Source organism: Lonchura striata, chromosome 3 (assembly GCF_050655825.1).
Source record: "Lonchura striata isolate lonStrDom1 chromosome 3, ASM5065582v1, whole genome shotgun sequence".
NCBI lineage: Eukaryota > Metazoa > Chordata > Aves > Passeriformes > Estrildidae > Lonchura > Lonchura striata.
In genome coordinates this window covers 107,467,513-107,484,503 of record NC_140705.1, presented here as the reverse complement: position 1 = coordinate 107,484,503, position 16,991 = coordinate 107,467,513, and the positions used below count along the sequence as shown (strand labels likewise).

Here is a 16,991-nt window from a genome sequence, read left to right as displayed (position 1 = left end):
GAGAAAAGCAATGGCTGCCAAGAGCCAGCAGTGCCCTGTAAAAAGAAAAGGGAAACAAAAAACCAAGACAGCATTCATTACTCAAACTTAGTTTTTTTGTACTGCATCAGGATTGTGAATTATAACCAATAATTCCCTCAGCTGGGATAGGACAATCCCTCCCATAACTTTATCTCTGGGACAGATCAAATAACCTCCAAATCCAGACAAGTGTTTCCTCAAGACCAAAGTTATAAAACAAAAAGTCAAAGCGAGCCTTTTCTGACCTACCACCACAGTGATCACCCATTCTGGCACTGTTTGAAGGAAAACTTAATATTCAATTGAGTGTCTTTATGATAGGAAGAAGCACAGAGGAAAGGGCAAAGAGCCTGTGGGCACACACAGGTACTTAAGGGTGCAATTTTTCCTCAGAGGTGTTTTCTTAGGTGTAGGCTGCATTCTTTTCCCTTCTCCATGTTTAATAAACATGTTCCTTGCTCTCCAGAGGCCTGTCCTGTGGGCAAGCTCCCTTTAAGGTCTCTTGCCAGCCTCCCTGCCAACAGGAGCTCCTTTCACCTTACACATCTCTGGAGGCTCTTGCTCGAGGCCTGTCTTTAGTGCCATGTCTGGTCTCCAGCACAGCCACCAGAGAGCCAGGAAAGGCCTGAAGGCAGCCACTGTTTCCCAGTCCCAAAAACCTCCTCATCCTGCCTGGGATGGAGCCAACACACACTAGCCCTGGACAGTGTTTTTCCACACCACCTCTTGCCACTCAGAGAGAGGAAGAGGCCTCAGCTCTATAAACATGACCCCTCTACTTTCTGCAATTCTTTTCAGAGCCCTGTTTTATTTACCAGAGCAGTCGCCTTTCTGCTCAGCCATGGGCCTGCTGCAGCCCCTTAGCGAGGGGGTCAGAGATTTCCAGAGCCAGATGTCCCCTGACTGCCACAGCCCAGCACAAACCTCCTTGTTCCCACCCCAGATCCGCTGTTCCCGTGCTTTGTGAACAGAAGGCAGTCAGTATTGTGCATGAGAGGCCACCAAGGAGTCCTGCAGGATTGCAGCTTCAGTGTATGACCAAAGCTGCCAGCAAAGCAGCAGCCCCTACACAGCCACCTCTCTCCCATGGGAAAAGGCACCAAAGCTGATGGGTGAGAAGCTGGGATCCAAATGGGACAAAATCTCAGGGTGAATGGACTCTAAAGCAGCCCTCGAGGTCCACCCTCAGACCCAAACCCATCAGTGCTCAGACAGCACCAGCAGGAGCACGATGGCCTGCAGCTCCTCCAGGCTGCAGCCGACCCCCAGGAGCAGCTCTGAGAAATACATCTGTCCCACACATCTTCTCACACCTCAGGAAAGGTGGAAGAGAGGTGCAGAATCATTTCAAAACCTAAGGTGCTTACACTGCTTCACAACCTGAAGAACTGAACGTAAAATTTCCCCTTCAGCCCTGCCTCTGGCTGCTTGTACTGCAGTGGAAAAATCAGCATGTCAGAGAGGTTTTTAAACAAGAAAGTCACCTTGCTGTTCTCCTGTGACAGACTATAAAGCAAAGATGAAATTCCCCTCCCTGCTCTGGCACAGCACATCCACTTTGCCCTGCAATGTGGTGACTCCTCTCACAGCCTCCTCCAAGGAGCTGAGACCCTTTTCCCTGGGAGCTGCATCCAGAGGCAGCACTACGTACTGCAAAACTGTTTGCTGGGAAAGACAGGGCCAGGAGGAGAGAGTCTGGCTCAGAGGGCAGCTGTCACACCATTCTTCCTAAGAAATATTAGTGTTTCTATTCCATGCCCAGGGCAGAGGCTGGGCAGGAAGGGACAGCACAAAAAGAACAAATGAACCACTCAAATGGCCACAGCAGCTCAGGGAGGCTTGGTCAAGAAGCTGATCAGGCCTCCAGATGATGAACATAGACTTCAGTGCTGTAACACATCTCTGAGTCATGCTTCCGAAGTGAGAAGCATGGAAATTCAAGGAGAAACACCCTCCAGAGGACCTCAAAGCCCACAGACAGAATTTATAAAGAATTTCCTTTACTTTCTACCTCAAAGCCCACAGACAGAATTTATAAATAATTTCCTTTACTTTCTAGCTGTCTCATCAAGGGAGACTAAAAAAAAAAATGAAAAAAAAATTGTAAAATCCCTGTTGAACTTTATATTGTTCTCCAACCAAGAATTTGGAGTCAAACACAAATCTTAACTCTTACAATTCTGGGCAAGGTCTTGAGGTTTGAAGGCAGCTGCAGCATGTATGGAAGACATCCTTTGGTTTCCACACTTAGAAGTGCCCAACAGCCAGGATATAATCTCTACCTTTGTGAACAGCCATCACTAAAAACACACCTGATAATTCAGACTCTGGATGAGAACAGATCTCATGATTATACCTGGAATTTTAACACTAAGCAAGCTTGAGCAGGGTCTTTACCAAATAGCCTGAACATCTAGAACTGGTGTTTCTGCAAGGTTCTTGACAGTGGTTTTCCTTTAATAGGGAAGGAAAGTCCAAAAACAGGCTGACAGACAGGTTGCTTAGGGTCTGAAGAGTGTTAGCACATAGGGCTACATTCATCATAATTTTTGTAAATGAACAGTAGGCAGGACAAGGTTATCAGAAAAGGGAATATTCTCAGGCTGTGAGTTTGTCTATAACACATATTAACAAGAAGTGCTATTTTTTGTCCTGTCATGCTTACTTTTTACTGCTTTCAATGTTTTACTTGTTATTTCCATATAGCCAAAGACTACTGAGCTAAAAGAAACCCTGCTCATTAGCTGAGCTGTTTGGTTACACATTCCCTGCCAAGAAGCTGCCCTGCAGATGTGATGGGTCCATGTGCTCTGGATGCCCCATCTCTCCCTGCAGTACTCCCAGATGTTCTGAGGGGCTCAGCAACAGCAGTGAAACTCCCCATGGGCACAGGTCTGTTGCTTTTTGACCAAGCCTTTTTGGGGGATAAATGAGAGTACAAAAGCTTCTTATAGAAAAGAAACAGCATAATAAAAAGTACAGGTTTCCAAAAGCATCTGACATCTTCCAATGAAATATTCTTGACATGAACATTCAAAGTAAATACAAAGTTTGAGTAAATGTAAGCTTAAGCAAATTTATCAATAAAAATGCTGGTGTCAGATAGAGCAGTGGAAAAAAGAAAAAAAAAACAAAAAGAAAGCATTTGTGCAGTGCATCTGCCAGCCCCATTGTGTGAAAAAGAAGAAATTCCATCTAGGCTCTTAGGAACTCAGTGGCTATACAGAGATAAGATCAAAAGCATCTAATTTTTAATCAACAGTTATCACACAAGACCCAAATTCTGCCCAGATTCATGAGAAGACAGCCTGGAGAGTCATTGCAGTACTTAGTGACAGTGAAAGAGGAGATACAAACAAGAACACTGACAATCTCTGATTCAGATATAGTCAGGAGGTACAAAAATACCAGCTGTGAGTCACTTCATATCCTCTGGTGATACCATACAACCCCATGAGAACATCTGACTGGTCCAAAGACCACTAGGGCAGCCAATGCTTTCATCAATTTAAAAACAGAGTTTGGTATTAGAAACAACAATTTCACAACTTGAAAATAAAGCTTCAAATCTTTCATTCCTATGCTCTTGCTGCCACAGCATCTGCAGAGAAAAGCTGGAAAACCAGAAAGCAACTGACTCCAGAAACCAGCATCTCTACAGAAATGCCAGCTGTTGAAAAGGAATTACAGTAAACTTTAATTTCAATTTGAAGAACTTCTTACCAGAAAGTTTCACAATAAAAAAAGATAATAGATGTCTGGCACAAGTGTTTAAGCACTGGGACGTGCTCCATGCCAAACAGTCATGGTGGGAGACGTGGTATTGGATGGAGAGAGCACAGGAAGGAACAACCCAAGGCACAACAAGCATCTAACCCACACCACCGATGATATTGGGCAGAAGGAGAACTGAGTTCATAACCCAAGTATTTTTACTGTCATGGACTTTTTATAAAATTGCATCTGGTTGTCAAAGCATTAACCTAAAAAAATGTCTGAATGAAAACATAGGCACAAAATATAAGCTTCTCTGTTACATTTTTGAACATGAACCCACAAATAGCAGCAGTGGCACTAGAAACTAAAGAGATGCAATGTGGTGAATATCTGAAAGCAAACAAACAGAATTTGGTTCCTTTCCCGAGTGCAGCAGCACAGCACAGCTCATATTAGTCACGTTTCCTACACGAGATCTTTCCCCCAACCACACTATCTGTCTAATCCAAACCCCTCTCACTGCAGCTGTGGAGTAGGAGCCTACTGCTTTCACTGCACTTCATTTCACTTTTTCTCCTCATATCTCTGCAGACATCCTCCACCTAAACCCCTCTGTCAGGAGGCAGGAGAGAGGCTTCCAGACTGGGATAGCTGTGCACTCACAGCCAGGCTAAGCCATTTGCTCTCCACTGTCCCCTGGCACTTCCCTGCAGCTCTCTCTCTTCCCTGCTTTCCTGGAGAGCCCCACCAAGGGGTTGCCATTGAACAAACAGAGCAGAAGCCTTGGCAAAAGCTCACAGGCTGGCCCATCCCTCCTGAAACACCCCAGTTTTGTGTTCCTTGAGAGCTGATGACCAGCAGGGAGTCCCCTATACAACTTCTTTGCCCTCTACATCTCCCCAGGTTTCAGGAGATTCCTTCTGCCCAGCAGAACTCTCTCCCACTAGGGAAACAGAAGTCCTGCTATGCAGTCAACTGCTCTTCCAAGCAGACTGTTAAAGGCAGAAATGAGTCAGGCACATGGATTTGAAAGTGAAAGGAACAGGCCATGATCAGAAAAACCATCAGGAAAGCAGTGTGTGCCACCCCTGCTTGGTGTATTCAGAAAGTCTGTGCTCAGTAACCACCCACACCATCCCCACCTGCAAATGCCAAGGAAAGGTGAGAAAGGTCTGATTTGAAGTAAACAGAGGTGGGAGGATGCAAAAGGAAGTATTAGAGTGAGTTACAGCAGTGTATAAACCATGGTGCCCTGGGGCAGCACCTGAATGGAAAACTCAGCTTACCTAGGGCCCCTTGGCAGATGTCCATGCCAGTGGCTCTGCCAGCTGTGAACTGGGAGTTGGGACACAGCTCCTGGGAACAAAACAAGCCTTGCATTACATGAGCTGCAGGTGAGACAGGGAACAAGGCACACTTGCAGCAAATTAACCAACCCATTGACGATGAACACCACAGAGACAGAGCAGGGCAGGAGCGGCTGCGGGCACCAGACACACCAAGCACAGTGAGACCAGGAGCTGGTGAGCAAAGCTCGTGTGCAGCCAGCTCACTTCACGGGACGTGCCAGGAGGTGCACTACATTTCCACACGTGTGCACACGCTGCTCTGCCATCACCTCCCCACCACTGACTACACCAAGGTGTTTCAGAAGGGCCTGGAGGCATCCCGGAGTCCACCTGACCCCATGGCTCCCACAGCTGCTTCGGGAATAAACCGCACGGTGGTCGACTCATGGCTCTGCTGAAGGAAAGAGTTATCAGAAGAGAAGCGCTACCCAAAGCGATTGGTCCACATGGAGAGTTCTGGATGGAGAGGAAAATTACTTTTCTCACTTGTTTGTTTTCCAGGCAGAGCAAGTCACGCTGCCAGCCTGTCCCCGGAGCAAAGGGGAGCCTCCGGTGCCCCGAGCATCCGCAGCTGCACGAAACGGGAATCCGCGATTCTGCAGCGCGGGGAGGGCTCGGCAGCCGCGCCCCGACCCGCCGCCCCGCACGATCCAATCCACCCAAATTTAGGGGGTGAGGGAAGGAGGAAGCCGGGTGATACTATGGAATGATGCTACCGGGGATCCCTCCCTCCCTCCCCCGCCGCCCTACCGTGGGTGTGCGCCAGACGATGCCCTGTGTCTTGTGCGAACGGAGCCTCAGCTCCCGGCAGCCAAGAGCGGTGGGGAAGGAGGAGTCCTGGAAGAGCCGCCCCTCCTGCAGGATCTCCTGGAGCAGCGCCCCGAAGCGCTGCCCCAGGCAGGTGCCGCCACCACCCGCTCCTTGGCCAGCGCCTCCGCCATCCCCGACATCGCCCCGGCCCGACAGAGAACATCCCGGCTCGGCACGGAGCATCCCGGCCCGGCAGAGAACATCCCGGCTCGGCACGGAGCATCCCGGCCCGGCACGGAGCATCCCGGCTCGGCACGGAGCATCCCGGCCCGGCAGAGAACATCCCGGCTCGGCAGAGAACATCCCGGCCCGGCAGAGAACATCCCGGCCCGGCAGAGAACATCCCGGCCCGGCACAGAGCATCTCGGCCGGGCAGAGACCATCCCGGCCCGGCAGAGAACATCCCGGCCCGGCAGAGAACATCCCGGCCCGGCACGGAGCATCCCGGCTCGGCAGAGAACATCCCGGCCCGGCAGAGAACATCCCGGCCCGGCACGGAGCATCCCGGCCCGGCTCGGAACATCCCGGCCCGGCTCGGAGCATCCCGGCCTGCACGGAGCATCCCAGCCCGGTAGAGAGCATCCCGGCCCGGCACGGAGCATCCCGGCCCGGCTCGGAGCATCCCGGCCCCGCACCTCCAGCCCCGCCTGCCATCCCTCCGCTCCGCCCGGTGCCAGCCGCTGCTCAGCCTCGCCTCATCCCCGCTTGGCTCGGGTGCCTCATCGGCTTCATACCTGCGCCATTCCTGGCTCCCCTGTTGCCACGGGTACCGTCAATTCAAAAAAGTTGGTATTTTTTGTGTAAAGGCCAGAACTATCCATATCAATTCTCTAAGTTTAGGAGAAAAAAAACCAAACAACAACCCCCCCCCCCCAACCAACAAACAAACAAAATAAAGGAAGGGAAAACCTAATATGGCTTAAATCTCACTATGGTATGTCTGTATCCATGTTATCACCTTGTTACAGCATTAAACGTCGAAAATAACAGAGATCACTTACAGCTTGATTTGCTGGCAGTCACCACAGCAAATCCACCTGCATTCCCCACACAGCCCAAACCACAAACAGTGAGGTTCCCCCCAAGCTTCCCCAAAACACACACACATATGGTGTCGGGGGAGAGTGTCTCTAATCTGGCAGTGAGTTGCTGCCAAGAATGGCTGAAATGCTGCTGCTGGCACCCACATACAACAGCAGCTCTCCAAGGGAGGATTCAAACCATTTGTTTCATATTTTAAGTCTGACTCAGGATGTGCTGGTGCCAGGCAGTGTTCCCTGGGCAGCACACAGAGGCTGGGAGCCCTTCATGCTGCACCCGCTGCCCACAGTGGCTGCCCAGCTTCCCTGGAAGGGTAGGCACCTCTTTCTGCAGTTTTCCAAGTCCTGGAGGCATAAAACAGTGGTTTAGAGCCATTCTATCTGATTAAAATTAGCATTATTGCTTGAAAAATGCTTAAAGAACCTAAAATCATTGGCAGTATCATTTGCTCAGATGTGGTGGGCAGTTTTCCTTCACTGCTGATATATTGTGCTCCAAACCATTGTGTACCACTGTCTGTTTGCTTGCTAGTTTTGCACTTTCATCATTTATTATTCCTCTTCCTAAGCTCAGCACAGGTCCTACTTGCACAATTCATGGGAAGCCATTGCCATTAAACAAGAAAAAGAGCTAAGCATTGCCCATTCAGTTCCCAGTGCAGCAGAGGAGGCCCACAAAGTCTTTTTGAATTTGGACATGAATGGTCTGAGCAGCACCTGTCTGTGTAGATCATGGCCATGCAAGAAAACAGCCCTGATACCACCTGGTTGTCCAAATCTGGAAGGCACCATCCAACTTTGCTATGCTTTGAAGATGTCTCCTGTCCCCTATGGGTCAGAAAGTTTCTCTTTATAAAGGGAATGTTGGTATTTTTAGCAGCACATGGGAAATCAAACACACGTGGAAAGCTGGAAGCAGATCCAGTAATGTTACATGCATTCAATTGAGGTGTGCTTTTAGTCAAGGTCTCCAGCACGGCTGTGCTGAAGCTCAGGCAGGACACAGAGTGGCACTGGAGGATAGTTTTGCTCAGCTGTTTAGATTTCTCAAGCACTGCTGAGTTATCTCACAGGCAAGGCCATCTCCTGGACCAGGAGACAACAGCATGTCCCCTCACCACCTGGGAGTTTAACTGGCGGTGGGTCATCCTGACTTGAGGGATCTGGGAGCTGTAGGGCTGCTCAAAAAGTGTTTCTTTGGCTCCACGCAGTGGCTCGAATCTGTACAGCTGCCACAGGTCAAACTCTGGTTTTACAAGAGTCAGGGTTAAAGGAAACCAGAGCCAGTTCAAAGCAACTGTTTTCGCTCACAGTTTTGCTTTGTGAACTCTTCTGCTCTAGCTGTTTTCCAGCAGATGCAGAAGTTTGAGGTGGGTTGAAAATTTGTCATATAATTACTTTGTTTTTCTCAGCCATCTCTTATGTGCCCCATAGATGATACAGACCACATTGGAATCTGCTGGCAGCTGAGAGCCTCTGCTGGACAACAATCAAGACCAAGTGTGTGCAAGAACTCTTATGTGGCTGCTCTGCTCAGTCAGAGCTACCAGAGTTTTCTTAGAGTCTCTGTGGTGCAATGAGGGTTGAGACTGAGCCAAACAGAAAATGAGATGAACAGAAGGGAGCAAAGCCAGAAAGAAACTGAACCAGCAACGATTCAATTAAGCAGGGGGAGAGGTACCTGGGCAATGCAGGGAAAATGCATATTTGCCAGCCAGGCTTGTTAGACTGGTCCCAAACATATAGGGACCATGCTGTCCCATGTAGTTTATTGGCAGAACAAGGATATATTGGTGTAATACAGAATTTCTCTTGTTATCTGGGAAGTTGGCTGTCCCAACAGCCATCTGAACAGCCCCTGCCCACCAAGTCCTCTGCAGCCAGGTGAGTCAACTGCTTCCACTTCCAGCCCAGCAGCAGATGTAGATGGGAATCCACAGTTGGAGGGAAGGAAGTTCTTTTGAGCACTATGCCTTAATTTTCTACATATTCACACAACATGCCCGTTTTCTTTAAAGAAAGAGGTGATTTCCATTTGACTATGAGACCAGTGTAATGCTCTTAAGTGAAAGTAGCAGTTCCACCAATAGTTACCCACTTCTGTCTCCCTAACTCCAGGTAATTTCAGAAGGAAAAAGAAATCGGATTTCTTCTTAATCTCCTTGCACACGTGCAGCTCTTCAAAGAAGTCCCCAGCTCACATTTTGTGGGTGGTTTCAGCTGTTGCTGCAGCAGCTCATGCTGGCTCCTGATACGGAGCATCCAGCTGCCATTCACAGTATGGAGTTTCAGGCAGGATGGTTTCTCCTTCCCTGTGTCCACACTCAGCAATTGTGGGTAACCCAGAGCTGCTCTGCTTTGCATCATCCCTCCTCTCTCTTGCTCCCCTGTCCTTTCTCTGTACATGGATACTGGGGAACAAATGGCCAGCAGCTCAGGAAGGGAGGAATGGGCCCATGCACCTTCTGGGCTCCTGTTCTCCTTCCCAGGAGCTGCCCCCTCCTGATGAGGATGAGGGTGCTTTCCCAGGGCAAGAGGCTTGCAGTAGCAGAAGTGATGTTTCATGAGGAAGGGAATTGCTTTCCTGCCTGAGGCTGGGATCTGGAGAGGTACTGAGCTTTTCCCAACATCACAAGCTGGCTCCAGCCCTGGCCAGTTCAGTGTGAGGTGTCAGAAAGATCTGGGTCATCCTGCAAAATCCAGCTGTCCTTCCCAGTGCTGAGCCATCATTCTGGATCAGCCCAACTCATGCTGTGGAGCTTCACACCTAGGTGCAGGCACTACTTCTGCAGGATATCATCTTCCTCCTCCTCAGGCACCAACAATTTTGTGGCTTTTATAAAACAACCAAGCAGCATCAGAGCTAATTTTAGATGTGTCTCCCAACAGGGAAACTGCCAGGCTTCTTGTAGCAACCCTTCCCACCCCAAACACTCAGATAAAATATTGCAACCTCTAAAATGATAATCTTAGAGACAAACATTTAGGAACATTCTTAGCTCCCAATCATCTTCTGTGGTGTTACATTTTCCTATTGATAGTCATTCCATTTTCACAGCAATAGGGTGGGTAGGAACCAATACATCTAGAATATGAGAAGACAAGCTCTCAGAATGAAACTGATCTGTTTTTGTGCTGTACAGTACAGTAATATTGTAAATGCAGGCAAACCCGACAGGAAGAAATTATGACATCTGACTCAGTTCAGAAGGCTGAATGATTTCCTTATTATAACTATGTTATAATACATTAATATACTATATCAAGGAAGATACTAAAACTACAAACCTACTTTCTCTAACCACCATATCTAACTCACAACTCGTGACTCTCTATCTCTCGAGTCCACCTGCAGGTGGGTTGGATTGGCCATCAGGGTCAAACAAACCTCTCCAGAATCCAATCAAGAAATCACCCCAGGTAAACAATTCTCCAAACACATTCCACATAGGAAAAACAAGGAGCAGAAATAGAAATGGTTTTCTCTTTCTTTCTCTCTGTGCACCTCTAAGAAAAATCCTGAGAGAGAGAGAAATGTGGTTGCCACACAGTAAAGCAAATTTAATCCTCATCAGCCAAGTGATGCAGTACAGGAGAGTCCTCTTATTTCTCTCTAATGCTCTATATTAGAAATTTATCTGAAACGGCTGGGTAATTGGCAGTTATTTTCTTCTAAAGATTTCCCCATATACAGAACAGTCCTGACTGTATGGAATTTTCAGTCTCTTCTTTGAAATTCAGGTGATGTATTTTTCTGGTTTAATTGGTTCTTTATTCCCCCTCATCCTTTTGCTATCATCAAGAAAGGAGGAGAGGGAAAGCAAGAAGAGACAGGCAAAAACATGCAAATCCCAGGGGCAACTAAAGTCAGAATAATTGTTATAACTATTAACCCTAGGGGTTATTGCCACTTCAGCAGCAGTATTTGAGTCATGGAGAACCTTAAAAATTTTTCCTCCTGTAATACAGCTGTCAGCTGTTGCTGTAGTCAACTACAGTCATCATCATCTCCTTTATATCCTCTAGATGGTGCTTGTGTATCATATTCTACACAAAATAAATCATGCTGTTGCTAATCAAGCTTGGAAAACGGATTTGAAGTGCTGTGACAAATCACTAGAATCAAATAGTTGTGGTGGGCACATTGGGTGGCCACCTGGTCCAAGCCTCCCCCAGAGAAAAGGGTTGTCCTCAGCCTCTTTCCAAATATAAAAAGTGAAATTCATCATTAAAATCTGATTGTATTATAGAATTATAGAATGGTTTGTGTTGGAAGGGACCCTAAATATCATCTTGTTTCAACCCTCCTATCATGAACAGGGGCACCTTTCACCCAAAGGCTCATCCAACCTGGCCTTGAACACTTCAGGGACGAGACATCCACAGCTTCTCTGGGAAATCTGTTCCAGAGCATCACCATCTTTACAGTGAAGAATTTCTACTTCATGTTATCTGAACCTCCCCTCTGTCAGTCTGAAGATACATTCCTGTTTGTCTTATCACTATGAACCCTATAAAAATTCCCTCTCCAGCTTTCTGGTAGCTGCCTCTAGGAACTGGAAGGTCCTCTAAGATCATCCTGGAGCCTTTTCTTCTCTAGACTGATAAACCTCTGTTCTCTCAGGCTGTCTCCAGAGGGGAGGTGATCCTACCTTTCATCTTCTTTCCCTGTTACACTCTGGTGATGCACAAGGGTTCACCCTGCAGAGCCTGCTCACCTCTACCTTTCAGGAAAGGAAACAAAATCTTGTGATTTCAATGGGGATCATTTTGGCAAGCTTTGCTTCATATCCCTTCACTTCATGGCATCCCATGCCTTTGGATGGCTTTCACTTTGGTGAAGATTTTAAATTTTTTTTTTTCAGCATCCATGCCATGTCACTCATATCTTCCCCTCAATGTTTTCTCTTCCTCCTTGATTTTTTTCTCCTGATTTTGCAACATCTATGAGGTGAGTTTTGGCATGTTTTGGTCCATTTCACTGCAACTCATGTAATCCTGGTCCATTTTCTTGTAGTCACTAAATTTCCCAATTTTCTTTTTAAATTGCATTTCATTTCATCATATCTCCTTTCCAGAGTGTTTGTAAATCTTTCTTTTCTGTTTTCAAAATTCCAATGAGGGTTAATTTTGGCAAGCTTTGGTCATGTTTCTGCACATCATGGCATCCCACGCCTTTTGATAGCTTTCATTTCAGCAAAGATTTTTATATTTTTTTTTAGTATCCATGCTGTGTCACTCATATCTTCCCCTCAATGTTCTCTCTTCCTCCTCGATTTTTTCTCCTATTTTGGCAGCATCTATGAGGTTACTTTGGCATGTTTTGGTCCTTTCCACTGCAAGTCATGTAATCCTGGTCCATTTTCTTGTAGTCACTAAATTTTCCTTTTTTTTTTTTTTTTTTTTTTTTTTTTTTTTAAATCGTGTTTCATTTGATCATATCTCCTTTCCAGAGTGTTTGTAAGTCTTTCTTTTCTGTTTTCAAAATTTTGTTTCCTTTCCTGAATGTGAAAACCATCAAATGGCATGGGATGCCTTGAAGTGCAGTGGTATGGACCAAAGTATGTGAAATTGATCCCCATTGAAATGGCAATTTCAGAAAAGGAATGAAATATTGAAAAGAGAAAAGAAACCTTATAAACACTCTGGAAAGGAGATATGATGAAATAAAGTGCAATTGAAAAAAAAAAAACAAACCTTTGGCAATTTAATGACTTCAAGAAGATGGTCTGGGAGGAAATAAGTTGCAGAGAAAAGGACCAAAACATGCCAAAACTAATCTCACAGATGCTGCAAAAGCAGGGAAAAAACCAAGGAGGAAGAGAGAACATCGAGAGGAAGATATTAATGGATTGGCATGCTTACTGAAAAAAAATAAATTTAAAGTTTTGCTGAAATGAAAATAATCAAAAGGCATGGGCTGTCCAGGGATATGCACTAAAGCTTGCCATATTGATCCTCAGTGAAATCTTGGAAACAGAAAAGTAAACCTTACAACCACTCTGGAAAGGAGATATGATTAAATAAAATGCAATTGGAAAAAAAAAAAAAGAAAAAAAAGAAAAACATTTTGAAATTAAGTGACCACAAATAAATGGACCAAGATTAAATCAGTTGCAGTGGAAAGGACTAAATGTCAAAATTAACCTCACAGACATTGCAAAATCAGGGGTAAAAATCAAGGAGGAAGACAGAACATTGAGGGAATGATATTAGTAAAAATGCATGGATACTGAAAATAAATTTTTAAACTCTTTGCTGAAGTGAAAGTTGTGAAAAGGCATGGGATGCAATGAAGTGCAGGGATATGGACCAAAGCTTGCCAAATTGATCTCCTTTGATATTGCAAGATTTCATGTTCTTTCCTGAAAGTGGCAACTGGTGTTGCAGAGCACACAGTGTAACAATTTTAGGTCTCAAAAAGTACATGCAAGTATATTTCATTTGTTCAAAATGAACTTTTCCAATTTCTGGGACACTCCACTTTTCCATGAACAATGTTGCCAAACTTGCAGCTTCATTGCATCAATTTAGGAGCAGTCTTCCAGACCACAGGAACAGAGGGAATTTCAGCACAAGGCACTGATGCAGGGTAGGAGAAGAAAGCAATATTCTGCCTCATGAGCAAAGAAAGTGGGTACCCCTAAGTGGGTTTTTTTGGCAGGAAAACAAATCCACCCTGGAAATAAAAAAAACCTCCCCTCAACCTTTTGTTATTCCACTCCTCACTCGGTTTCAGTACACAGACATGCCTGGAAGTACTGAAATGCAACAGGGATAAAATGCTGGCCACTCTTTTTCTTTACTCAATTTCAACAGAATTAGTTTAATTTTGGGGTAACTGATATATTAATTCCCTCAGCCCAGCCTTCACTGCCTAGAACTGACAAGTAATTTTGTTTCCTCCTCTGCATTCACTCTCTTCAAATATTTGTGGACAAGCAACCCGGCTAGCCTCTGTTTGGATTCCTTATCTCACCAGTTTCATTCCTTAAAAATTCTCTCTTCCCTTCCCCACACCTTCTGTCTAAATTTACCTAGAGGTAGTCATCCAACGTGCTCCTTGGCAAACAAAGTTACTGTTTACCCAGCTCCCAGCTGGGAAATCCCAGCCATTCCACAGGATGACAGCAGAGAGCAGCTGTGCTCCATGGAAAATATTTCCTCCTTCAGTTCCTAAATCTACAAAGGCAGCCCCCTGTGTCACTACAAAATGGGGTTGCTAGGGTAGAAATGGAGTTTTTCTTCTACAAGAATAGGAACCACTATTTCCTAAGGTCTATAAAGCCTTTTGCACCCAAGGCTTTCTTTGTTTTCAGCCTGTGAAAATTTTATATGCAGGAAACACCACCAGAAGACTGTAAATATGATGGGTAATCTCTCACTAGCTGAGACCACACCCTGTTTTTATAGACGGGGACATTTTAGTGACTTCTGCCTAAAGTGATACGGGAGAGGGGTAGCAGGGCTTAGCAGCTTCACTCCTATCCAGTGAAACAATTTCTCATTTTTGGCCTAGGTCATACTCCTCGGTTGTATCCTTGGCCTCTGCAAGTGGCCAGCTATAGCTCTCTCAACTTCACATCTCTTGTTGCTAATAAATTAAATTATAAATTCATACTCCTTTGAGAGTACCAAAGAGGGTCTTTTTAAGAAAATGTCATTAAAGCCAGAATTGGTTTTTGATTTTCCCTAGCTTTAAAACTCCATGGCATCTCCATAGCCATGTAAACTGTAGCAATAGATATCCAGCTCCAGGTCTTGTGGCTGTACAACCCTCCAAAAGCATAGAGTCCCATTTCAGAAGGAGGAAAGGAGTTTTGAACCATCTTCACCTGAATTTTTAAAGGACTGATCCCTTAAACCAGACTTTCAGCACTCGGAATACACACAGTCTCTTTCCATCTGGTAACAGGTGCGCCTGCAAAAAGTTCTCCCTGGCTTCTGGCTAAAAAAGAGTATTTTAAAAAGGGACAGCAAAAAGAGCAAATACCATGGGAGCAGCAGCAGGCAGTGCCCGTGATGCCAGCCTTTGTCCCCTGGTACATATTTGCTCTCCTGGTGCCTCCTCCCTGCAGGGCTGCTGGAGCACTCGGGGCAGTCCTTGGCTCCACCCGAGCCTGCTGCCTGCCCATATCCACCTCCTCTCCTCGTCCTGGAGGCAGAGGCAGAGCTGCAGAGGTGCTGGAGGTGGGCAGCATGGCCAGGGTCACGGCGAGACTCTGCCAAGAACGAGCAGCAGCGGACGGGCTGGGCTCCAACAGGAATGCCATCAAGTATTTGAAGCAGGACTATGAAGCCCTGAAGCAGCAGTGCCTGCAGACTGGCACGCTGTTCAAGGATGAAGAGTTCCCAGCCTGTCCTTCTGCTCTGGGCTACCAGGACCTGGGACCGTATTCCTTCAAAACTCGGGGGATCATCTGGAAGCGCCCCACGGTAAGAGTGCTCTCTTATTTCACTGGGTTCAAAGCTAACCAAAGCCCAGCTGAACATCCAGGTTAAATCACTGCTGAGCTGAATATTCACTGTTCCTGTAGGTATTTTCCTCTTAAATCTTCTTGCTTTACTTCCACGGCAGAAGCAAAGTTGGACAGGGGGTGGGAAAAGGAATCACCATCTTCTCAGCCCATTATAAATCCTATAGCTGCTTCATGGGCATCTGCTTCTTGGCAATCTGCTGTCCTCCTGTCCATCCCAGCTCCAGAGAGCTACAAGGTCAGGGTGCAATCCAGAGGTGGATGCAAAAGCCCCACCAGACCATGAGCCACCCCACTGACTCTCATTTGTAGCAGCACCCACACCGAGGTCTTGCCACTGTGCCCCTCAGGAAATCAGGCTAATACCTAAATAAAATCCTCTGCCTCACTTCAAGCTGCCTGTAACAGCTAAATAGCAACTGACTGGAAATGTTATTACCTAAATACTTATATCATAGAAATGGCCTGTGATTCTAAGAAAGTAATTTTCATCAGCAGAGATTAGATGATGATTTTTTTTTAAGTTACCAAATCAGGGCTGGAGAGATTTTTCTGCACTCTCCTTTTTCAGTAATTTATTTTTGTCCCCACTTACTTCACCTTTGCCATTTTGCAGCATCAAGAAATATTTTTTAAAAATGGGGATTCCTCCCCGCCTGCCCCCCCCCCCCCCAAATTAATTACCTCCATCTGGTGGAGGAAAGGAGAACGAGAAGAAAATTTCAAGGCCTTGGACTTTATTATTTTTTCACCTGAAAAGTGAGAAACAGAAACTTGCAGGTTTAGTAACTCCAGGTTTAATAACCCTGACAACCCTGCTTATCCATCAGCACCTCACTCTGGCACTGGATGTTACCTCAACAAAAACCATGGATGTGTTTCTTGGCTTTGCCTGTCCTTGGGGAAGATCAGCCTTAGAAAACTCATTAAATTAGTCTTGTGTTTCTCATACAAGAACAGTGTTGATCCTGCTGCAGGAAGAGGTGCAGCCACAAGCACAGCAGGGTAAGAAATAAGTGAGGGCTGAGATCCAACAGGGTTAAATGTCCCAGCCCTGCCTGCCAGAGACCAGCCTGTGGGACTCCTGAAGGGAAGCTGGGCTGTGTGAAAGGTGCATGTGGCACCTGGGAGTGGCTCAGGAATCACAGGTGTCTGGGTGAGTAATAAGTCATATGCAGCTGACTGACACCAGGTGCAGCACTTTGAAAGGAGAAGAGAAAAAATGACACAAAACCTTCTGTGCGGTGGGTAAACTACTGCTGGCCTCCTCTCCACTGGACAGGAGCAAAAGGATGTAGCTGAGATGATTCCTATTGGAGGGAAGGTTCATAAAGTGGCTCTCCATCATACACAAGAAGTCCTGGGTTGTCTCTGGCTCTCCATGGGATGCTCAGAGCTGCCAAGTGCTGCTCTCGAGGAGAGCCAGTGACTGCCTAAGCTGTCTTCAACTCTGCTTGCCAAGTTAGGCTTCCTATAAACTGCTCCTTGCTGCCATCCAGAAGCTCATGGAACATTCTCAGAAAAACAGAAAAGGCTTTTGTCTCTAGAGAGCCAATAACGACTTCCTAATATAGGCC

The 16,991-nt window shown here is 46.2% G+C and overlaps 1 protein-coding gene and 1 long non-coding RNA gene across 4 annotated transcripts in view; one reads left to right on the top strand and one right to left on the bottom strand.

The window, feature by feature from the left end:
• Window positions 1-17: 17 nt before the first annotated feature.
• Window positions 18-15,186, bottom strand: LOC146768057 (uncharacterized). The gene is made up of 3 exons (XR_014954519.1): window positions 6,899-15,186; window positions 5,025-5,094; window positions 18-35 (listed from the first exon to the last, which is right to left on the bottom strand). It is a non-coding gene; the product is annotated as an uncharacterized LOC146768057 (long non-coding RNA).
• Window positions 15,038-16,991, top strand: part of LOC110483091 (calpain-8) — a 41,208-nt gene continuing 39,254 nt past the window's right edge. For 2 of the 3 annotated variants that reach the window (XM_021552742.4, XM_085577190.1), the window contains exon 1: window positions 15,039-15,373. In XM_021552742.4, the coding sequence (XP_021408417.2) occupies window positions 15,137-15,373 (237 nt within the window). In that variant the 5' untranslated portion in view covers window positions 15,039-15,136. Of the gene's footprint in view, window positions 15,374-16,991 lie in introns of all 3 variants that reach the window. The other variant, XM_085577189.1, reaches the window with a different exon arrangement.